Source organism: Orycteropus afer, unplaced genomic scaffold (assembly GCF_000298275.1).
Source record: "Orycteropus afer afer isolate SDZICR_OR568_19922 unplaced genomic scaffold, OryAfe1.0 scaffold00175, whole genome shotgun sequence".
Classification (NCBI taxonomy): Eukaryota; Metazoa; Chordata; class Mammalia; order Tubulidentata; family Orycteropodidae; genus Orycteropus; species Orycteropus afer.
Window position 1 is genome coordinate 5,479,444 of NW_006921762.1, and position 25,104 is coordinate 5,504,547.

General features: G+C 36.2%; 1 protein-coding gene across 1 annotated transcript in view; it reads right to left on the minus strand.

Moving 5' to 3' along the window:
• SUCO (SUN domain containing ossification factor) overlaps nt 1-25,104 on the minus strand; it is a 126,700-nt gene that overhangs the window by 25,436 nt on the left and 76,160 nt on the right. Inside the window, exons 12-19 of the mRNA XM_007947112.2 lie at nt 24,144-24,164; nt 23,879-23,934; nt 23,314-23,405; nt 22,228-22,293; nt 8,824-8,892; nt 8,007-8,097; nt 4,112-5,290; nt 1,658-1,745 (exon numbers count right to left, since the gene is read on the minus strand). Coding sequence (XP_007945303.1) covers nt 1,658-1,745; nt 4,112-5,290; nt 8,007-8,097; nt 8,824-8,892; nt 22,228-22,293; nt 23,314-23,405; nt 23,879-23,934; nt 24,144-24,164 — 1,662 coding nt within the window. The remainder of the gene's footprint in view (nt 1-1,657; nt 1,746-4,111; nt 5,291-8,006; nt 8,098-8,823; nt 8,893-22,227; nt 22,294-23,313; nt 23,406-23,878; nt 23,935-24,143; nt 24,165-25,104) is intronic.

The window sequence follows — 25,104 nt, forward strand, 5'->3', positions numbered from 1 at the left end:
CCTAATAAAAAAAAAAAAAAAAAAAAACTAAGCAATACATCTAACAAAAGATAAAGTATTGCTGAATATATTTTTTACTGAAAATATTAAAAGTTTAAATGAGACATATTATCCTCTAAGATAAAAAGGATCAACATCTTTAGGATATCAGTTCTCCCAAAACTGATTGCCCCAATTCCAATCACAATCCCAAACACTTACTGTGGAAATAATCAAGCTCAATCTAAATTTAATATAGAACAAAAGAATAAAACTAGTCAAATGGCTCTTAAAAAAGAGTAAGAATGGATGTGAGGAAGGGAACTTGCTGTACAATGTACCAACACATAAATGATAAGATAATATGGATAGAGAAAAAGACTAATGGAGCAGAATAAAGACGAAGAAGCAGACCCATTTACATCAATCCACTTTTTGAAAATATGACAGAGACCACTGTGGACAGCAAGAAGATAGATATGAACTAGCAAATAAGTAGTGCTGGGACAAGTGATTATTCATAAAGGAAACATTAAACTGGACTCCTGTACCTCACAGGAACTCCTAGAAATGATAAAAACCCAAAAGGGAAAAAAAAGAGGGTAAAACAGACATTTAATGGAAAACACAAATTGGTGATAAACCCAAGAAAAGATGTTCACCATCATTAGCAATCAAGGCAAATTCACATTAAATCATGGTATCATTTTATATCCACTACACTAGAAAAAGTTAACAGTTTGACAATTCCAAGTACTGACAAGCTATGGAGCCACTGGACTCTCAAATTGCTGGTGTGGAAATAAATTAGTACAACATGGAAAAGAACCTTCCCTTATCCAGAAAGACTAAAAATCTTCATCAAAATCCCACTCCTAGGTATACCCTAAGGAGCCTTGGTGGCACAATGGTTAAGCACTTGGCTGCTAACCGAAAGGTTGGCAGTTCAAACCCCCCAGCAGCTCCACAGGAGAAAGATGTGGTGGTCTAGTCACATGAACATTACAGCCTTCGAAACCCTATGGGACAATTCTACTCTGTCATATAGGTCACCTATGAGTCAGAATCGACTCTATAACAAAAGGTCGGATATACCCTAGAGGAAATCTTGCACACCAAGACATAGTGGCCTTGGGATTTCTTGTAATTCATTGTTTAAACCCTTTGAGTTCTCTGAAAAACATAGAGTACTGAACAAACACCAGGAGCCTGACCATGGTGGATATTCCAAGGAAGAAAGCTTCTGTAGTAGAAGCCAGAATGAATCATTCCTGTCCATGTAACTCCCAACAGCACCTCTACTGTATTATATAATGCTATCACACTTTGTTGTTGGAATTATTTGTTCATATCTTTTTCCCCTTACTAGGTTACGAATTTCTTTGAGAGTAAAAATCATATTTCTACTATCTTGTACCCCCAGCAATTAGCACAGATGCTTTACAAATGTCCATGGAAAAATGAATGAACAATGTTTTAAGATAATGTTCTCTAGAGGAGATATTGATACTAATAGCTAGATAACTTTCCAAGCATGCCATCATAAAGCAGGTTTAATCATTAGCTATCAAAGGAAAAACAAAAAATAAAAAAGCATTTGGCATTCTTACCAGTGAGGTCCTACAAAATTCAACAGAAATTTATACCAAAAAAATAAGGCATGAAAAAGATAACCAACCTGCTCCTCTGCTATTCTTGACGTATTCTGAAGTTTTACTATTGTTTTATTGAAAGCCTTTTGCATTTCTTCCATTTGTTTTCGGTACCTGTGGAGTAACAATTTATTTAAATGAGCTTTAATTTCTTATTCTTCCATTTAGTATGGAAACATATTCCTGATTGTGATATAGGAGACAGATCTATTTTTCTTAAAATGACTCTTTTTGAGGCCTGTGTAATGCAGGAAAACATGAAAGGGCATAAATAAGTCCCTGAGGTATTTCCTAGCTCAATATCAATTCTATCCATCTTATTACTTTCTAAGATTTCCTGTTTTCTGCAATTCCCTAGTGGTGGGGATGTAATGGGGGAGAGGCAAGAGCAAGTATGAACTAGCTAAGTGTGTATGCATGCACACCCACACAATTTATCAATAAATGATATATATGAATTAAGAAGAAACTTCAAGATAAAAAGACTACCCAAGTGGCATCTCATTAGTAGGATTTCACTTTAGAAAAAACAGAAAAAAGGTAGTGTGTTTCAGGAACTCTAGACACTTGATGCCTGTTGCTGTTGTTGTTATGTGCCTTCGAGTCGGACCCAACTCATAGCAACCCCTCCTTGGGTTTCCAAGGCAGTATCACTACGGAAGTAGATTGCCCCATCTTCCTTCCGAGGAGTGGCTAGTAGGTTTGAACTGCCAACCTTCTGGTTAGCAGTCAAGTGCCTTAGGCACTATGCTACCAGAGCTCCTACTAGGTGGATGCAAACTGTTGATGGAAAAGCTCTATGGACACTGAATACCTAAGGGTTGAAAAATAAGTGAGGCTTAAAAATGGAAAGCTGTGCCTGGGGTCTTAAATACACATAAATGGGTTAGCACTGCCTCTGACACTTAATCAGCACAAAAGCACTAATTACCACAACTAGAACTATGTAAAATGTTTACCTGTGTTTCCTTGATTATGCAAAGGCATTCAACTGTGTGGATCTAACAAACTATGGATAACATTGCAAAGAATTCCAGAATACTTAATTGTGCTCATGAGGAACATGTACTGCCAGGGGCAATCGTTCAAACAGAACAAAGGGATACTGCATGGTTTAAAATCATGAAGGTTGTGCTTCAGGGTTGTATCCTTTCACCATACTTATTTACTTAATCTGTATGCTGAGCAAATAATCTGAGAAGCTGGACTATATGGAAAAGAATGCAGCATCAGGATTGAATGCTCATTAATAACCTGTGATATGCAGATGACACAACCTTGGCTTGCTGAAAATGTGAAGATGACTTGAAGCACTTACTGATGAAAATCAAAGACTGCAGTCTTCAATATAGATTATACCTCAACATAAAGAGAACAAAAATCCTCACAATTTGACCAATAAGCAATATTACAATAAATGGAGAAAAGATTAAAATTGTCAGGGATTTCATTTTACTTGTATCCACAATGCCCATGGAAGCAGCAGTCAAAAAAAATTAGATGATGTATTGAACTGGGCAAATTTGCTACAGGGGACCTCTTTAAAGTGTTAAAGAGCAAAAATGTCACTTTGAAGACTATGGTATGCCTAACCTAAGCCAGGGTATTTTCAATCGCCTCATATGCATGTGAAAGCTAGACAATGAATAAGGAAGACTGAAGAAGAGGTGATGCCTTTGAAATGTGGTACTGGCGAAGAATACTGAAAATACCACGGACTGCCAAAAGAACAAAGAAATCTGTCCAGGAAGAAGTGCAGCCAGAATGTTCCTTAGAAGCAAGAATGGCCAGACTTGATCTCACCTACTCTGGTCTTGCTTTAAGAAGGGATCATTCCCTGGAGAAGGATATCATGCTTGGTAAAGTGGAGGGAAAAAGAGAAAGATCCTCAACGAGATGGATTGACACAGTGGCTGCCACAATGGGTCCACGCATAGCAAGGATTGTGAGGACAGCACAAGACCATGCAGCATTTCATTCTGTTGGACACAGAATTGCTATGAGTCAGAGCAGACTTGATAGCACCTAACAACAACAAAGCTGAACTGTTTCTAGTTGTTTGAGTGCAAATGTTGCCTAAACACCCAATTCAGTGCAATCTAGTCTTCACTTGTATAAACTCTTAAATGAAATCTGGTCAGGTTTCACTAAGAGCTATCAAGTGTACTTTCCTTAAGACAGCTGAAAATCAAATAGTGAAAGTGGCTAAAGTTAAGCAACAGAGGAAAAGAGAAAGTGAGTATAGATAATTCAAGCTTATCACCCTAAGAATAATGATGTTGAGTCAACTGAGTAATAAAGCTCTACTTCTAAAACCCAGAAGAATTGATTTTCACTTTTTTTTTTTTTAAGGCATTGATCCATGTAGCTTTCTTCTTCTCTTCAGCTAAAACTGTGCTGTTATTATTTCATGAGATAATTAAATTCCCTCAGCCTGTAGTCATACAAAGTGCATTCTACTAATTCACAATAAAGCTTACCTTTGGCTAAGCTCCTCCAGATAGCGACCACTGAGAGACATGTTAACTTCTAAGGCTTTAATACGGTTATTAAGTCTCATAAATACCGACTCCTTTTGGTTTGACCCATGTACAAGATTTCCATTAGTATATCCTAGATCTGTAGAATTTTGCAATTCAGCATAAAAATCTGTAGCTGTCCTTTGTAACCCACTCGATCCAGGAATAGACAAAAGAGCATCTTCTGGAGATTGGTCTTCCTCTTTTACATCAGGTAATGAAGAAGAGTCCAGAATAGGAGTCAAAATTTGCTTTGGTGTGTCAGCTGTGGTCATTTTGGCTTCCCCATCACCACTGTCTGGAACAGTGGCTGTGTTTATAGGTGGCACTACTGTTTCAGAAAGCTTTGTGATAACTTGCATGAAGTTAATGTCTTCTTTCACAATATTATCTGTTACTTCATTAACTATACTTGTTTCATAGATCACAGTCGGCTTCTCTATAGAACTAGAACTTTCAGACTTCTTTTCTGTTTCATTATCTACCTTGAGAGAACCCTCCTGGGGAATTACTGCTTGTGAGGGTATATGTCCTGTTTCATGTTTAATAGGCTCAGTTACTTCTATTTTAGATAATGTATTGATTTCTGGAGTAATATCCAAGAGAAGAGACTGAGAAAGAGTTTGAGGAAGGCTTGGTTCAAGTTCATTTGCATCTATAGTGTGATTAATCAAATCACTTTGGTGCACACTACGTAAGTCATCTACAACAGTTTCAGCTTCCTTTTCCATACTCCTACTGTCCAATTCCCCAGTCAGAGATTGCAATACCAAACCATCTGCTGATTCAGAGGGAAGTATTAATGGTGATTGAGGTGATACAAGATAATCTTTTTCTTTTTTCACAGAAGTTCTGCTGCGTTGCCGATACAGAACAACTCTCACTGAACACCACTTATGTACGTATTCTGAAAAACTAGAAATGCAACAGATTGTGGTCAGTTCACTGCAAAATATTTGTGTCTCTAACTCAAACCAGGGTGATGATTCATCTTCCTGTTCATCAGTGCCTAGAAGGGTCACTGTAGATGGACTTGCCTCCTCTTCTTCCTCTTGAACTAGTTGTACAATGGGACTCTCTTTAGGCATATCTGGTGTTGATGGCTCTGTTTCATGTATATGCATGTCTGTGGGTACAAACCTAGAAATACATTATCACAGTTACAAACCACTTTAATTAGAAACTTAATTATAATCAATCAAAATTTAAGTTAAAATTATGTCTAAGGAAAACAAACACATCTTATATAAGATAAAAGGAGGACTGGAAATAAGAAGCCCAAATAGTTTTTAGATGAATTTCCCCCTTCAACATATTTTCATTATAAATACAAATAATGCCCAAAACTGACAACAGACAAACCATTTATCAAATGACTACTGTCTGCTCTTAACCATTATATCTACCCTATCAGCTTGCTTTTCTTTAATACCGTTTTAAGAACTGTTTGTGAATACTTCCATTCACTGAATGTATACGACTCCTTTCCCCTCATAAATATTCACCAAATCTTTATAAGCCTCAGTATCCTTTATAGATCAGAAATTGTGTTGCCCAAGGTCTTGAAGCCTTAGACCCAGAAACAGAATCCAGGATTCTTAATACTTATGAATGCACTTTGTGGTTGAATATCCAATCAAAAGGCAGCTAGACTTCTCAAAGATTTTTCTGTGGGTAATTTTAGGAACTCCAAGAGAACATCAAGCATACACACATGTGCGTGTATACAAGACTATTCGCTTCAGAGAGAAGAAACATATACTTCTCACCAAAATAACCATAGTATCCTCTAGGCTAATTTTCTAAATACAAAAAGTTAACCACTTTAAACAGAATCTTGGCTTATAATAAACTAGTAGTGTCACTAATTTAATTGGATCTTTGGGTTCTGGAGTGGGGAGTGGAATCTGTGTGACTTGTGTTGTAAATTATAATCCCTGTGGTTCCTTCCAAGATGAAGAGAATTCATTTCCAGGTGCAGCCTCATAGCACAAAAGGTGCAATCTGAAAAACAGTATGAATGCCGCCCCCAAAAAAGAAACCTCTGTACCCAAGTCTACCTACCCTGAAAATCTACTAAGAATGTCAGGAAATGTTTTCTAACAAAAACTAACACCACAATAACAAAGATGGAAGAAAGTAAAAAGTTGCCAATATTTAAAGGCTACAATGTCATTTTGTTGACAGTGAAACAGTAAATAGACAAAACTGGAACATCATAAGAAGCAGTATGTGTAGATATAGTTTCTATCATTTCTTACATATTAAGGTGGTATGTCTTATTATCTACCAGAAAAACTGTGACAGTAAAAAGGAGCACTTTGTGAAGGAGGCAAGGGGGAAAATAAAATTAAACTAATTTGGTAAAAAAATAAGTTATGTATCACATATATACATACATACACCCTAATCAGGGCTATAGTTGACAAAACCCAAAAAACCCTCAAACTCAGGAAAAGAAAAATAAGTCAGCATTTCATAATAACTTTAAATCGATACCCTATTATAGACTTCTTCATTTCCATTTATTTCCTTCAACGGATTATTAAATAATCATGAGAACAATTTAAGACAAACATAAAGAATTAAAAAATAAACAAATGTGGGAAAGTATCTATTAAAAAAAACTATAGAATGAAAGAGTAAAAACTGCTATATAGCATGATGTAGTTCTGTCTTTCAACAGCTATTTGTGCGTGTATGCATGAAACGTAATTACTTTCTCTTAGTTTAGAAAAATTAGATATATGTGTTAAAAATGCCTAGTCACAAAGCTGGGAAATCACGGTCACATTCCACCTAATTAGAAACACCAGAATGTCTCCAATGTATTTCTTAAGTCCTTCTAGGAACCAATAACAACACATAATGCTATTATGTTTTTCCTCTAATTACCCATTAAATATCTTCAGTTACTTTCAGGATTAACAGAAGACTAAACATTTTTCACTATAACCTTCAAAACACAAAATCTCATTTTTTAAATTTATATGGTACTTAGGAATTACAGTTCAATGCACACTCATTGCAGATCTCATTATATACCACCTTGAGCTGTTTTATGTTCAAATATGTGACTCTCTTAAGAAGAGTTCTTCTGAGGGAAAAGGTTTTCAGAGTTTTACAGGGGTATATCTAATGAAATATAAATAAATTAAACCTAAAATAACTATACCCAATTACCTAAATCATTATGAGCTTATCTATTACAGATAAGAAGTAGCAGGTACGCAAAAAACTTAATCTCTAGTAGAAAAAGCAAAAAAACTGAGACTATTTTATCCATTACCTACATACATACATCCCTACCTAATTTGAAAAATGGAACACTGTAAGAGTTTGCTGTGCAACAAACATAAAATTTAACAACCATTGCTCTCGTTATTTTGGGAACTTTTGATAGCTTTCTTGTTATGCCACAGGTAGTTAATAAATGCTTTTAAGTCTGAACATAGTAACAAGAGATCTTCAAAATGTGTCCTTAATCATAAATCTGCACAATCAGGCCAATAAGAAAAAGATTCAGTGTTGGTGATGATGAAGTAATACACAATATATCAAAACAACAAATGTTGTGGAGTAATTTAACACAAGACAAATTTATATTCCTATTTATTTCTTCCTAGGTGAGTACACAGAATGTGTAATTCCCAGCATCCATATACACTTATGGGAAGAAACAACTCTAGGATATTAGAAGCAGCCTTAAGATTGAATAAGAGAATGTCTGCCTTATGATTCAGAGCTTTCTAGAGATAAATCACTTCACAAGCAAATCACAAGTACCTTTTTCTCTACTAGTAAATTTAGATCTCCATTTTAAGAGAACTATATTTAACATCACAATATAACTTACTCAGGTGATGGAACAGGAGTTGAAACAGGAGTTGATTCAGGCATTTTAGGTGTAGCTGTGGCAGTGGCATTCTCAGATATACTTTTATTTCCTATTTTAAGAAAGATGCCCATGTTGAGTTCAGTTTTATAAAGCTGTACCATGATAAGACTTCACTACAACAAGTAGTAACTTTAGTTTCTCAAGGGAGAGGGAAAAAGTCAAATAGCTTTACTAGTTGAGATTTTTTTTAAAAAATTTTCTTTTAGGAAAAAAATGTGTAAGTTTACAAGGACTGTTTACTCTTTCTCAACTTCTCAGATGATTTTTTTTTAAATTAGATGACTATAAATTTTGTGTAACTTTACCTGAAAGAAGAATGAGAGTAAAGAGAATGAGAAAAAATAAATGGGTTATTTTCAGTTTGTACTTAGAACTAATAATAAGCATTTTTAAAAAACAAAACAAAGGCAAGACTTTTATCTTGCTAGTAATATTATCTGCCATTCTGCAAGGAAAAAATGGCTCCTTAAATTGAGTAACTACTTGTTACATAACAGGAAAATGTACAGAAGTGCCATTAAGGGCATCTAAACCTCAGTGAAGAGACAAGAAGGAAATAACTTTCTTTTATAGCAAGAAAAGAACAAAAAACAAGTTCATGAGTTTCACAGAAACAAGATCCTTTTTTTAAAAAAAAAAAAAGAACTTATAGGTAAGTTTCTTTGGATCCTTTAAATGAAAACTCAAATTGATTGGCCTATTGATTGATTTTTTTTCCTAACTAAGAAGACCCCAGAGTATCAACTATATAAAGACCCCTGAAATGATTTGGTACCTTCTGTCTGGTCTTCAGTTTTTGCTCCCAGAATATTAGCTGCAATATTCACCATATTTAGAATGGCATCTAAAACAAAAGTCAATTGGGGGGGAATAAACCTAAATATCCTCATTTAAATTAGTATCAGATAGTAAAAAAAAAAAAAAACATTTGTAATGCCCTTTTTGCATTTTTTTTTACAAGTTACCTTTTTTTATTTTACAAGTACTTTTTTTTATTCACATTTCTACTTTAATCCAAATACAATACAAATAAATTTCAGCCAAAAAAGTATCATAAATCTCAATGTTTATGTTCAGAAGGCATTTTAAACTCAAAATCTACTGTTTTTGTGAAGCTTCCTCAAATCTTTTGCTAAAATACTGTCTTTAACATATTACAAAATTCAAGTCTAATTCAACATATAGCCTGTACTGGGACAAAGGAGAAATTATATGACCAAAATCATAATGTATAGAAAAGGCTGTTTTTCTTTAAAAGGTTTGCAAGTTAAAAACAAAAAAGCTTTAAGAAACAAAAGTTTCTCCCAAAAATAGGAGATCATTATTCAAAGAAAAGCTGGAAGATTATTAGCATGTAACATCTATTGTTTTTTTAAAAAAGAAAACCAAAAACCATTGTCGTTGAATTGATTCTGACTCACAGCAACCCTTCAACTGGGGGAAAAAAAAAATTCACTGCCATTGAGTCAATTTTGACTCACAGTGACCCTCATCGGGTTTCTGAGGCACTATATCTTTATGGAAGTAGATTGCCCTATTTTCCTTCCGTGGAGTGGCTAGTGGGTTTGAACAGCCAATCTTCTGGTTAGCATTCCAATCCCTTAGGTGCTATATCATCAGAGCTCACTAGAGTGACCCTATAGGACAGAGTAAAATTGCCCCATAGGGTTTCCAAGTCTGTAATCTTTATGGAAGCAGAATGCTTCAACTTTCTCCTGTGGAGTGGCTGGTGGGTTTAAACCTGTGACTGGTTAGCTACAGATTACTTTAACCACTGCACCACCAGTGCTCCTTTACATTTATTGGTAGTATGGTTAAATGTCAATGTAAAACTACATAGAATCATTTCTTAGATCACTTTTAAAAAAATTATTCGTCAACACAGCAATGTTTTATGGATTGTAAAACAACATATTCTTTTGTGAATAACTGTGTGAGGACAGGCATTGGGCAGATTAATTAAGTCAAAGTCATAAAACTATAAATGTTGTAAATAGAGCAATATGCATCCTTGCTAAATCTACCCCTCTTTCCAAGGAAGATATATGGAATACCAGAGAGATAGACGATAAGTGAAAGTGGTACAAAACCTCTATAATCTAAATATAGCAGAACTCCAAAAAAATTGTGATCAACAAAGAAGGGGAACGCCCTCAATGAGATGGACAGACACAGTGGGTGCAACGATGGGCTCAGGGATTGTGAGGCTGGCACAAGACTGGGCAGTGTTCGTTCTGCTGTACAGAGGGTCACAATGAGTCAGAGACAACTTGACGGCACCTAACAACAACCAAAAAAAGCTGGTGCTTCTTTGTTCCTTGGGAATAAGGTAGCTTCTTTCCAGTAACGTGATCTAATTACAAAGAATATTAATTACTGTACAAGGAATTCCATTCCCAGTATAATCTTTGAATTCTACTAGAAATTAATTTTTCACTATCAGGAATTTCTAATAAAAATCTGTCAGGGACTATATAGGTGTTTACGTTTTAGTCTCCTTTTATGAAAGAGATCTGTGGAATTTTTATCACACTCTCAATGGAAAAAAGACATGTGAAAAGTAGAAAAGGATCTGAGGGAGGAGAAAGCAGCACATCAAGAAGGCTGGGAGCAAGTCAAGTACTGTCACCTAAGCTAGTCTACAATACATGTTTTAGGGTAGGAGAAAAAAGTAGGAATTTTTAAACCATTTTAAAGGTTATAGCTAGTTATCTGCAATCAAGTCTATTCCAACTCATTGTGACCTTATAGGACAGAGGAGAACTGCCCCATAATGATTCTTTAAGGGAAGAGGTTACCAGGTCTTTTCTCCTGCGGAGCAACACTTGTGAGTTCAAATGCCAACCCTTTCGATTAGCAGCTAAGCACTAACCACTGTACCAATTTTTATATTCATGTAAAAGCCACAAAGTAGTGATATCTTGTTTCTAATTATTAGTATTATACACAAAAGGTTGATATTTGCATTTTTAAATATCTAGGATTACAGGTCAACTTTGCCCTGTACCAATCAGAGAGAGTAGGCACTGGTTCTCAGGGTGGACTTAAAGCACTAACTTTTCAATAAGCAGCCAAAGTTTAACTACTTGTGCCTTCCTGGACCTAAATTTTAATATTAGCAAGTAATAATAAACTATTCCCCCTCTTTTAAACATTATTATAATTTCAGAGGCAATTTAGTAACAAAAGCAAGATTTGACAAATTTCTACTTTCTCCATCTATCTAACGTGTAAGAAAATATTTTGCTAGGTTCAAAGAACACTGACAAATAACAAATACTGATTTTAGGTGTCATCAAGTCACTTCTAACTCACAGCAACCCTATGGACAACACAAAACACTCCCCAGTTCTATGCTATCCTCACAATCCTTACTACACTTGAACCTATCATTGCAGCCACTGTGTCAATCCATCTCATTGAAGATCTTCCTTCTTTGCAGACCCTCTACTTTACCAAGCATGATATCCTTCTCCAGGGACTGGTCCCTTTTGATAACATGACCAAAGAACACTTATGCTTCTAAAGAGCAGTCCAGCGTACTTCTTCCAAAGGGGGATTTATTTGCTCTTCTGGCAGTCCACAGTATACTCAATATTCATTGCCAACCACATTCAAATGGATTAATTCTTCTTTATCCTTCTTTACTCACTGTCCAGCTTTCACGTGTGTGTGAAGCTATTGAAAATGCCATAGCTTGGGCCTGCCACAACTTAGTCTTCAAAGTGACATTTTTGCTCTTAAACACTTTAAAGAGATCTTTTGCAGCAGATTTCCCCAATGCAATGCATCACTTGGTTTCTTGACTATTGCTTCCATGGGCATTGTGGTGGTTATTTGTGTCAACTTGGCTGAGCCTGGCTGAGTGGCTGGGCAGCTGGTGGTAGTTATTCCCCATGATGAGACTGGCAATCAACTCCATGATGGGATCTACCACAAGCAGCTCAGTAGCTGCCTTTGGGATGTGGTCTGCTTCCTATATATAAGGAGAAGCCTTGGGAATGGTCTCTAGCCTATGGCACGCTTGGACCCTGCATGTAGCCGTGTCATTGCTCAGCAGCCTGCTATGCTCTGCCAACCTTGGGACTTACAAGGGACTTAAGTTAATGGCCTGCTGTGTGGTTTGGTAACATCGGGACTATGCCTTTTGACTTGTCAACCTTGGGGCTTTTCAGCCTCAGCAGTCAGCAGCTGTCTGAGTGAAGAAACGCCTCTAGCTCCAGTGGGCCGAGAGCAGGAGGCAGAGCTGGACCCCAAGGCTGAGGGGCTTTCACCCAGCCCCTAGAGCCTGGCACTTTGAACTTGGACTTAAAGCCTCCAAATTGTAAGAATAAACTCCCGTTTGTTAAGACCATCTCATTTGTGGTATACTCTTGTCAGAGCAGCACTAGGTAACCAGAACAGGCATTGGCTGTGGATCCAAATAAAACAGATCCCTGACAACTTCAATCTTTTTTCCATTTATCATAATACTTCTTTTACCGGTCCAGTTGTAAGGATTTTTGTTTTCTTTATGTTTAGGTGTAATCAACAGTGAAGGCTGTAGTCTTTGAACTTCATCAGTAAATGATTCAAATTTTCACCTTCAGCTAGCAAGGTTGTGTCATCTGCATATCGCAGGTTGTTATTGAGTCTTCTTCCAAACATTATACCATATTCTTCATGTACTCCATCTTAGACCATTTGCTCAGCATACAGATTGAGTAAGTACGGTGAAAGGATACAACCCCGATGCACACCTTCCTGATTTTAAACCATCAGTATACCCTTGTTCTACTTGAACAACTGCCTCTTGGTCTATGTATAGATTCCTCATGACACAAAGTTCTGGAATTCTCATTCTTTGCAATGTTATCTATTAATTTCTTATGATTCACACAGTTGAATGCCTTTGCATAGTCAATAAAACACAGGTAAACATCTTTCTGGTATTCTATGCATTCAGCTAAGATCCATCTGACATTAGCAATGATACCCTCATTCTACATCCTCTTCTGAAACTGGCTTGAATTTCAGGCAGTTCTCTGTCAATGTACTACTGCAGCTGATTTTTTAATTATTTTTATCAAAATTTCATATTAATGATATTGTTCAATAATTTCCCCATTCTGTTGGATCACCTTTCATTGGAATGGACACATATATTTTTTCTTCTTTTGAGAGACTGTACCATGTGAATAGTTTTCTGACTATGTGTGGTAACATACATTACCTACAGCTAACTAATCAATTAGCAAAAATGGTTAAAAAAAAAAAGGGTTTCTAAGAAGAGCAAAACCACAGAATTCTACTTTGAAGACAAGATACAAATATTAAAAGAGAGAAAAGTTAATTAGGTTCAAAACAGGCAAATCTCAAGCAAATTTAGAAAGTAGTGACGATCATAGTCAAATTCGACATTCTAGTGTGAGACAGCAGCTCTGTGGCCTAATTCCACTCTATTACTTATTCTTTCTTAATGTTATACCACCATAGAGGTGGTGGCTAAGGCAAAAGTAGTCCCAGAATCTTTAGAGAAGACTGAAAAAGAAGCAGCAGTGTTAGGTCATGTCTACAAGCTTTATGATGGCAAAGCCATCAGTTTTCACGACTTTTCTCATTCTGAAACTCTGAAGAAAAAGAGATACCTTAAAGGACAAAGATCCAAAAGTAAGCTCTACAGAGTATCTGTGTCTAATCAGTTAAAATAGTACAACAGTCAAAAAAGTCACTATGAACAAGGAGATATCCTAGTTATCTACGAGTTATTCCCACCACCTGTCTGTCAGTATGTTGTACTGTGGTGGCTTGCCTGTTGCTATGATTCTGTAATGCTAGAAGCTATGCCACCAGTATTTTAAATGCCAACAGGGTCATCCATGGTGGACAGGTTTCAGTGGAGCTTCTAGACTAAGAAAGATTATGAAGGTCTGGAGATCTTCTTCTGAAAAATACCCAATGAAAGCTGTATGGATCACAACAGAATACTGTCCAATATAGTGCTAAAAGCTGAGCACCGTCCCCCAAGTCTAGAAGGCACTCAAAGTAACAGCAGTCCCAACAATGAACTTGAGCATGCTTAAGATAGTGAAGCTGGTGCAGAACTTAGCAATATTTCATTGTTATACATAGCACCACCATGAGTCATGACATCAGCTGACAAAAACAGTAATCAATCACATAAGAAAACAGAAAAAGGAAACCCAGAACATCAGCAGTGGTTTCTTCATCTAAAACTATGGTGAGGCATTAGTTCCTGGAGGTATTCTCTCCTTTTCAGTAACCACCAGAAGCTAGAGATATTTTAATCTGAGGCTATTTTCTGACCCAAAAAATGATGCTTACTCAGAGCCAATTTAGCATTATGCAGCTAAGCAAGTAGCAGAATGTCAACTATTACTTAACACAGAGAATTAATATAAACTTAAGGATGCAAACCACAATACTAATACCCAGGTAGATAAAACTGCATAATTTCTTTCACTCCCAAAAAACTACACCCCATAGCAATGAATAAACTACCTATTTTTATACCATGATCACACTAAATAAATACCTAGAAATTCTATTTAAAAGTAGGAACTAACATCTGAAAAGTCAGATGCCCAACACAAATAAGTAATAAAGTTATATGTTACATAAAATATGTTTCCTTATGAAGGTATTTTTAACACTCTTCTTCCCATCCCTTAAAAATTCCACTGAAGTTCATACTTCTATGGATGAGAAGAGGGAAAGGAAGAAAAGACAGAAAGAGAGAGAAGTGATTCTTCTCTACTGTGGCTATATGACATATACAGCTAAGTATATATACTGCTGATCAAGCATTTTAAAATACTATATAAAATCGATGTTCACAGTGTGACTGAGATTCAAGCAAGTCAATTCACTAAGAGCAATAAGTCTTCTATCTTATTAACACATTTATTTTTTTTAATTCAACTGTTAATCACCATATAAAAAGGAAAACTCTGCCAATATGTTTTACGTTCTTCAGGAGTAACCAAAAACAGTAAACACATTAAAATACACCAACACACACTCTTAAGAGGAAAATTACAACACCAGTTGATAATAGTCTTTCCAACAGACTCCTCGACTAGAGTACCACTAGATCTGCATACTAATGTGGAATGACAACAACAAAACTAAACTGCTAGTATCCTAGTCATTGTTTCTGTAGTTTACAAAAAAAATTATGTTTTTATTACTATTATTCTTTTGTTGTTGTTGTTGTTGTTGTTATGTGCCATCAAGTTGGACCTCATTATTATTATGGACAGGGACAGCCTTAATATTCTGCACTTACATAAGAAATGAACTATCCATAAATTAACAAATCCTTGTTTTGCTACCATTTTACTGATGCATACCATCCTTGAAACTATCATTCAAACTTCTTTCCCATGTAATATATGAATACCCAGATGCTCCTACCCATATGGTCTAAAAAACAAAACTTGTTGCCAGTGAGTCAATTCCCAGTCTAGGACCTCTTCAACAACTGTTTCCTCAAGTAAATTCGTACTTCTGAGGTGGAGACAAGATGGAGTCTTGCTAACACTGTCTAAGCCCTCTACACCAGAGATCTGGAAAAACTGAGTGAAAGGGATACAAATAAAGATCTGGAATTCTGAACATCAAATGAGAGGATGAAGAAATACACTGAGTGCTGATTGGAAAGGGAGACAAAGAAAGGACAATGACTGGAGAGAGAGAATAAACCAGGACCTGATTATCATGGCCATTCACACAGGCACCATACAGGGCCAAAGACAAATCAGCTACACGGACTCCACACAGCAATAGAGACACAGTGTAGAGTAGACACAGAGTGTAGAAAGATTTGGTGGCAACCCAAGTGGGCATAATATGTGCTGGAGCTGGGAAAGAAAAGTGCAAGGAAACAGGTCAGACTCCCAGTAGCACAGGTGGCCATGGAGCAAGGCAACCAGAGAAAGAGAACGAAACCACAAACCCTAGTAGACATTAGTTGTTTGGGCTAAAGATCTACATGACAGGAAAAGCCTATGTTGGAGAGGTTGGAGAAACTAGACTTAGGGTGGCCTCTCACTTGATTGAATTAGGGCAAGAGCTGGATAAATCGCTGTGTGCACCCACAAGGGCGCCAGACTCATGCCAGTGAATTACGACTGGAGAACTACATTCTCCCCTCCAAAACACACACATCTTTCCGCCACACTTCTCTCTCCCACCAACCCGGTGGCTAGAGAAGCCCTGTCTTCACCTACCTGGATATGTGGCCACCTCTACAACAGCCCACCCACCCTTAACAACTTGCCTCTAGCAAACACAGCCAGGGATAAAATCACTTGTCAGGTGCCTGAGTCACTGACAGATACTTTTCCACACTGAACACAAGAGGCACACCTCTGCAGCCTCCTCTCTCAGAGGTGCCCCCTTGGACAGGCACCTACCACCACTGCGGATACACGTGCCAGTGGATCAGTGGATAGCTCCACAACCACCTATTCCTAGGACTGCCAGCTGATGATAACCACAAATCTCTTCCTTCTTTTTTTTTCCCCCATATCTTTCTTATGTATTTTCTTTTTTTCCAATTTTTCTTCTTTTTCATTTCTCCTTCTTCCTCTTCTTTTATCTTTATGAATCTTTTTTCTCATTTACCCCTATTATTTATTCCTCTTCTCCCTTTTTTTCCTACCCTTCTGTTTCATACAACAGTCAGCCACACTTTAATGCACTGACCACCTCACCCAATGGGAGAACAGAACCACCAGCTCCTGTGCATCACTGGATCAATGACAAATGGTTGACAGCACATAACCATCCCACCTGCAGCTCCTCTGCATGACAGAGACCTGTACCCACATTCCCACCAGTTACTCCACCAAACCAGAGAAGCTGGGGAATGTCCCAGTGCTGCCAAGCTAACAACTAAAGAAGCACACTCATACCACATCTAGCTATAGAGAAACAAGGCAAAACAAAAAACAGGGTGAAACAAACCAACACATAATCAACAAAGACAACTTCAAAATGTCTCAGAAACAAAAGACAACTTCAACTCAATAGCAGGACAAGACAGTGGAAGCAAGTGACCAAAATAAAGAACAGGTTATAGAACTATCTGATAAGGAATTAAAAAGATATATATAGATAGATAGATACATGACCTCCAAGAACTCAAGGAAACCATAAACAAAGGAAGAAAAAGACAGACAATACTCTTGAAGAATTGAGGAAAACAATACAAGAGAAAAACAACAAAATAAATACACAATAAGAAATCATACAAAAACAGCAATTAGAAATCAAGAAGTTTAACACTAAAATTACAGAGATAGAAAACATACTGGAAGGACAAAAAAGTAGAATCAAACTGGCTGTAGAATGCATTTTCCAGCTGGAAGACAAATGCCTTGACAACAGATTATACAAGGAAAAATCAGAAAAAAGAATAAAGAAAACCTGGGGTCGCTATGAGTTGGGGCCGACTCGACAGCAAATTAACAACAACAACAATATGGAATGATATCAAAAGAAATAACTCTACATCTGATTGGGATTCCAGAACAAGAGGAAGCAAAATAAATAAATAAAAAACCAGAGAAAACTGTCAATATAGAACACATTATGAAATGCAGGAAGACAAGAATCACCTCAACACAGTAACCATAACAGAAGGATGCCCTCTATCACCACTTCTACTCAACACTGTAATAGAAGTCCTAGCCAGGGCCATAAGATAAGAAAAGAGAAATAAGAGGCATTCAAATTGGTAAAGAAGTAGCAGAACTATATTTGCTGATGATAAGATCCTAAACACAGAAAACCCAAGAGACACAGCAAGAAAATTACTGGAACTAAATGAAAGATTCAGCAAAGTGGGAGGATACAAGAGCAATATACAAAAATCAGCTAGCTGGGTTGCTCTAAATCAACAAAGAGATCTCTGAAAACGAAATGAGATAAATGATACCATTTACAATCACTGCCAAAAAGATAAAATACTTAAGAATAAATCTTACCAGGGACACAAAAGACCTATACAAAGAAAACTATAAAACACTACCGGAAGAGACCTACATAAATTGAAAAACATACAATGCTCATGAATTGGAAGCCTGAATATTGTAAAAAGGGCAATACTACCAACAGCAATCTATAGACTCAATAAAATCTTGATCCAGATTCCATTAACATTTTTAAGGATATGAAAACCAATCACTAACTTTACATAGAAAAAAAAAAGAGACCTCTGATAAGCAAACCAAAAAACCAAACCCATGGCCATCAAGTTGATTCCAACTGACAGTGATACCCACTGGGTTTCCAAGGCAGCAAATCTTTACAGAAGTAGATTGCCCCATCTTCCTCCCATGGAGCAGCTGGTGGATTTGAATTGCCAACCTTCTGGTTAGCAGTCAAAAGCCTTAGGCACTGAACCACCAGAGCTCCTTCAGATAAGCAAAGTATTACTGAAAAAGAAGAACAAGGTAGGCAGTCTCACACTCCCAGATCTCAAAACTTATTATATAGCTTGTTGTTGGTACGGTGACAGAAGCACATACCAGTGAAATAGAATTGAGATCCCAGAATTTGATCCATGCATTATGGACAGCTGATACTTCACAAAAGGCCAAAATCCATTAAATGGGGAAGAGATAGTCTCTTTAACAAATGGTACTGGCAAAAATGGATATCCATTTCCAGAAAAATGAAACAAGATCCATACCTCACACTATACACAAAAACTAACTCAAGATGGATCAAAAAGTTCAGTATAAAAGTTCATCAAATATAAAGTTCATCAAAGAAAAATCAGGGGCAAATTTAGAGGCCCTAAAATATGGCATTGATAGACTATCAAATGTAAGTAAACATGCACAAACAGCAGAAGATAAACGAGATGACTTGAACCTTCTAAAAATTTAATTCTTATGCAATCAAAAGACCACTCCAAAAGAGTAAAAGAGAACTTACAGATTGGGAAAAAAAAAACTTGCAATGATATATCTGACAACGGACATATTTCTAAAATTTATTTAAAAAAAACTTCAACATTTCAACATCAAAACGATAAACAATCCAATTAAAAAATGGGTAGAGAACATGAAGAGACACTTCACCAAAGAAGATATTCAGGTGGCCAACAAACACATGAAGAAATGTTTATCCTCATTAGCCATTAAACCAAACCATACCAAACTCATTGCCACTGAGTCTATTCTGAATCACAGCGACCCCCTATGGGTTTCTGAGGCAGTAAATCTTTACAGAAGTAGACTGCCCAGTCTTCCTTTTGCAGAGTGGCTGGTGGGTTTCAACTGCCAGCCCTGTGGTTAGCAGTCAAATGCCTTAGCCACTATGACACTAGAGCTCCTTTCATTAGCCATTATGGAGATGCAAATCAAAACAACCATGAGATACCACCTTATCCCAGTATTAACAGAAAATTTCAACAAGACAGAAAATAACAAATGCTGACAAGGATACGGTGAGACTGGGACTCTCATACACTGCTGCTGGGACTACAAAATGATATAACCACTGTAGAAATCTGTATGGTGATTCCTTAAGAAGTTGGGAACAGAAATACCATTTGATCACGTAATCCCATTATTAGGTATGTATTCTAAAGAAGTTAGAGCCAGGACAATAGATAAATGCACATCCATGTTCATCACAGCACTACTTCCAATAGCAAAGAGATGGAAACAACCCAAGTGCCCATCAACCAAGGAATGGATAAATAAACTGCAGTACACACATGCATCTATGCAACCCTAAAGAATAACGTATGATCTGTAAACCATTGCATAATGTGAATGAACTTAGAGGACATAATGCTGAGTGAAGTAAGTTAACCACAGAAGGACAAATATTGTATTAGTCCACTAATGTAAAAAGTCAAGGAAAGGTTTATATATAGAAGGAAAATTTCTTTGTTGATTACCAGAAATGAGAGGGGAGGGAAAATTTCTAGATAGGTTGAAAAAAAAAAATATATATATATATACACATATATGGAAACCAAAGATTTTTAGTGGTTACCAGGGATAGAAGGGAGGGGAAAAGGGGAAGCTTTTGTTGGGACACATTGAATTTAGGCTAATAAGTGGTGGTATATTTTGGAAAAGGACAGCAATAATGGTGGTACAACATGAACAATGTATCTATGGTAGTTAAGTTTGTGTGTCAACTTGGCTAGGACTGGTTGAGTGGCTGGGCAGGTGGTGGTAGTTATTCTCCATGGTAGGGCCTACCACAAGCAGCTCAGTAGCTGCTTTAGTGATGTGGTCTGCTTCCCATATATAAGAAACAGCTTTGGGAATGGTCTGTAGTTTATGGCACACTTGAACCCTGCATGTAGCCGTGTCATTGGTCAGCAGCCTACCATGCTCTGCCAATCTTGGGACTTCTTCTAATGAACTTGAATGAATGGCCGGCGGTGTGGTTAGGTAACATCAGGGCTGTGCCTTTTTACTTGTCAACCTTGGGCTTGTCAGCCTCAGCAGCCAGCAGCTGTCTGAGTGAAGAAAAGCCTCTGGCTCCAGTGGGCCAGGAGTAAGAGGCAGAGCTGAAGTCCAAGGCAGAGGGGCTTTCACCCAGCCCCTAGAGCCTGGCACTTTGAACTCAGACTCAAAGACTCCAAATTTTAAGAATAAACTCCTGTTTGTTCAAGCCATCCCTTTTGTGGTATATATTCCTGTCAGAGCAGCACTAGGTAACCAGAACAGTAACCAATGTCCCTGACCTGTAAATGTGGAAGTTATGTTGACAAATGTCTTGTTGTATATGTTTTCATGACAATAAAAGTAAAAAAAGAAAAAAAGTGAGAGCCAAGACACAAATAGATTTATGTGCACCCAGCTCTATTCACAATAGCAAAGAGATGGAAACATCCTAAGACCCCACAACACATGCATAAATAACCGAACTATGGTACATACACACAATGGAATACTATGCAACATTAAAGGATAATGAAGAATCCACATAACACTTCATGAGGTAGATGAACTTGGAGGATGTTATGCTGAGTAAAATAAATCAATCAAAGGACAAATATTGTATAAGTCCCCTATTATAAAAAGTCAAGAAAAGATTTATACATGGAAAGAAAGTTTCTCTGTGGGCTACCAGGGAGGGGAGGGAAAATTGCTAGCTAGATATGTAATGATTTGGGTGAAGGGAAAGGAAATGTACCAAAAGTGAGTGAGCAGCACAGTATCACTAAGGAAAAGGAAAACACGTGCACGTGTTAAAGAGATACAGACAACATAGGGTAAATACTATTATATACACAGTTCTGCACGAACAGTAATAACATAGTAGCAGGTCAATGCATAGGCAGATAGCCAAGATGATCAGGTATAGATAGGAGATGTTGTGGACCATGTGAACCTCCGCCTCTACAACCCTGAGACCAGAAGAACTAGATAGTGCCTGGCTACCATTGCCAACTGCTTAGAAAGGGATCAAATTTAGAGATCCAGAATAGAGTGGAAGAAAAAATGTGGGACAAAATTCAAAAGCATTAAAACAAACAAGACTTTATGGTCTGATATAGACTGGTGAAATCCCTAAGACTATGGCCCCTAATCACCTTTCAGGGCCTGGAACTGAATTAACTACCATGGCTTAACTTTCTGCCAAACACTAGACAAGCCTATGAGGTGAATGACTGCACCAGGGAGATGCACTCCTTAGAAGAACCAACCATGAATAGACGGAAAGCTCAGAGGGCAGGAATGTATAGGTAAAAAGACATGGGGAAAAGGTAACCACAGGGAGGAAGTGGGAAGAGAGCTGTTACATTATGGGGATTTCAATTAATGTCATGAAACAAAATATGTATGAACTATTGAATGGAAAATGAATTAGCTCTGTAAACTTCCACTCAAATAACAAGTTTGAAAAATTCATATCCCTTACTTCTCTATATAAGGCAGACTGTGCCTCAAAAAACGAATGTTTAATTGGAATAGATAAAAACCACCTTTACTATGCTTCCATTTTTCTCTCTCTTCTTTCTCTCTTCCTATTTTATTTCTATAGAAATAGTTTTTAAAATCTGATTTTAACTGAAAATTCAACATCAGAAGTGGAAGCATCCTAAATTGTACAGGAAAATGTCCATGAAAAAACTTAGAAACAGTTTAAGAACAGACAACCCATTACCAATTATAGAAAAACACTAAAGAGTACTCACTCGTGGCTGAACCAAGAAGATTTTTTGAGGATTTATCCTCCCCAGTATTATAATCCAGGGGATAATCTATTTAAAGAGAAAATGAAAAGTATTTATACTAAGAGCTATCTCCAAAAACAACATTTTAAAAGCTCCATTTATGTCCTCTTAAAGTCAGCTGGCATTTATAACATATTTTATAATATTAATTACACATCTATACATGTTTACAAAGAGAAAATGAGATTCAGAAGTCATTTTAATGAAAGATGTAAACCAAGGCAAAGAATTCTATTGCTTACCAAAATCTTAACTACATTACATGATTTTTATACGTTTTCAATATATTTTACCAACCCCTAGCAAATGTCTTCACATGAATGGGAAAACTAGGTTAGGGAAAATTTAGATTGGTCAAAACAAAAACGCTTGCTGCTGTTGTTATGTACCATAGAGTTGGCCCCAACTCATAGCAACCCCTCCTTGGGTTTCCGAGGCGGTATCACTATGGCAGTAGATTGCCCAACCTTCCTTTCGAGGAGTGGCTGGTGGGTTTGAACTGCCAGGCTTCTTAGCAGTCAAGTGACTTAGGCACTATGCTACCAGAGCCTCCTAAACAAAAATGAGGCATCATAAAATAAAAACCTGATAAAACAGAAATGGAGAGTGTCATAAATCTTCCCCTGCCTCCACCATCCCATCCTTTTCAAGCTCATCAGATTTTCTTAAAGGCTCAGCCCTCAATGAGCTTATTCTTAGGTTCAGGGCAACGAAATAAATTAATATTCAATTCTACTATTTCAGTTACTTTTATGAATTTGACAGGCTTTGGCGCCTGGCATAAGGATATAATCATAATTTCTAACAATGATGCTACGGAAATGGGTTCTCAGTTACAAATACTGATTGATAAACCTGGAACACAATTAAATTTACAAAGTAAACAATCACATTAAAAGACAGGTTTAAGAAAACATTGGTATTAGGGCTGAAAACAGTAAAACAAATGGCTAGAGACAATCACTGATTTTATATTTTTATGACATTTACTCACCCACTGATATTAGAATTATTTTAAAAGCAAAAGATATACATACAGTTACTTACCATAGTCCTCATCAAATAATTCTTGACGTTCTGACTGGTACTGGGAATCAGCAATCTCTTCATATTCTTCCACCATGCTAGTACCAAATACCCTATTAACAATAATTTCATTAAAGACTTTCAAATCAAAACAGAACTAGTCTTTTTATTAAATGATAAAAAATACATCAATTTGGATAATGTTTGAGGGACATTAGTTTTAGCACTCACATGATGACTGTTCTTATATAGCAGTCATCTATTTCTATTAAATATAAAATTAATCTTCAAAACACTTAAAATATAATGACTAAGTTTTTATATCAGTCTTAAAAATATTTTTACATTTCATCATCTTAGCAAAGTAGCATGCACACTAAATACATAAAATGAAGGTTATTTTTTCTTAACAGGAAATTTTAACATTTCTCTAAAATGCATTCAAGATAAAAAATGGTTTAACAGCTTTAGTTCTATGCTATTAAAATGACATAATAGAAACTTATTTCTTCCTTTGAAGCATATTGGGATTTTCACATACATATTTTTTAAAACCATTCAGTAAATATATTTTGCTCTGTATTACCTTATAAGGCTTAATGGACAAAAGTGTTCGGATCCAAAATGTGATATAAATTCCACCTAAAGAATAAAAGCACTTGAAATGGAAAGCCAACACAGTACATCGGAGATTACTTAAAACTATATATACATCAGTTTGTTTTCATTGTAACATTTCTAAAACTAAAGTCCTCATTTCCCCAGAAAGCAATACTTGTAATTTTGCTTTCTTGCTGTGATTAATATGCCATGCCCTGTTATTCAATATTGCAAAAGAGAAGGTTGCTAACCTTTATGTATTTGATGAACATCTGAAGCAAGAGAAAGGAAAAGAAAATCAGTTTAAAAGTTTGGATAACATGCCATTTGCAACTTTAAATATTTTAAAATTATATTGTACAATTAAAGTACAGAAAGCAATGGACTGTGGTGGATAACATTGTCGTATTCTTAAGTCTTTGCAGAAATCAAAGCAGTGATTTAAATTTTTACCATCACAATTAGAAGGTAAAATCTAAATAACTATGTTGAAAGAAATTAAATTACCTTTGAAAGTATTGAAGGAACCCTGGTGGTAAAGTGCTTGGCTACTAACTGAAAGTGTGGCAGTTTGAACCAGTTGTTCCACCACAGAAAAATGAGGTGGTCTGATCCCATCAAGATTACAGCCCTGCAAACCCTACAGGGTAGTTAGTTCTACTTTGTCCTATAGGGTCACTATGAGTCAGAATCAACCTCACAACAACAGCTTGCTGTTTTTTTTTTTTTTTTTGGGGGGGGGCAGTAAATTAAGTTAAATGACATTTAATTCATTGCTACTATTTTATATATATGACAAATACAAATGCATTCTCAAAGCAAGTGATGAACAATGCCTACAAATAACCTTTTATATTACTTTAAATATTATAGGTATGTATCATGTATTACATAAAGGTATATACTGTAACTATATATATATTTATTGATACCTACATGGATATACTCACATAGATATATATCCATACACAAACAAAGTTTGTTTGTTTATATATGGATATATATCTATGTATGTATATGTATGTATATATGCATATATATATATATATATACACATATAGTGTGTATATATAAATAATTAACTAGCACATGAAACATTTATGCTTATACACAAGTTGTTTCAGGCATAGCATTAAATTTTGATACGCTATGTTATTTCAAGTATAACCTACAAAACTGAAATATATATATAGTATCAATTAAATTAAAAAA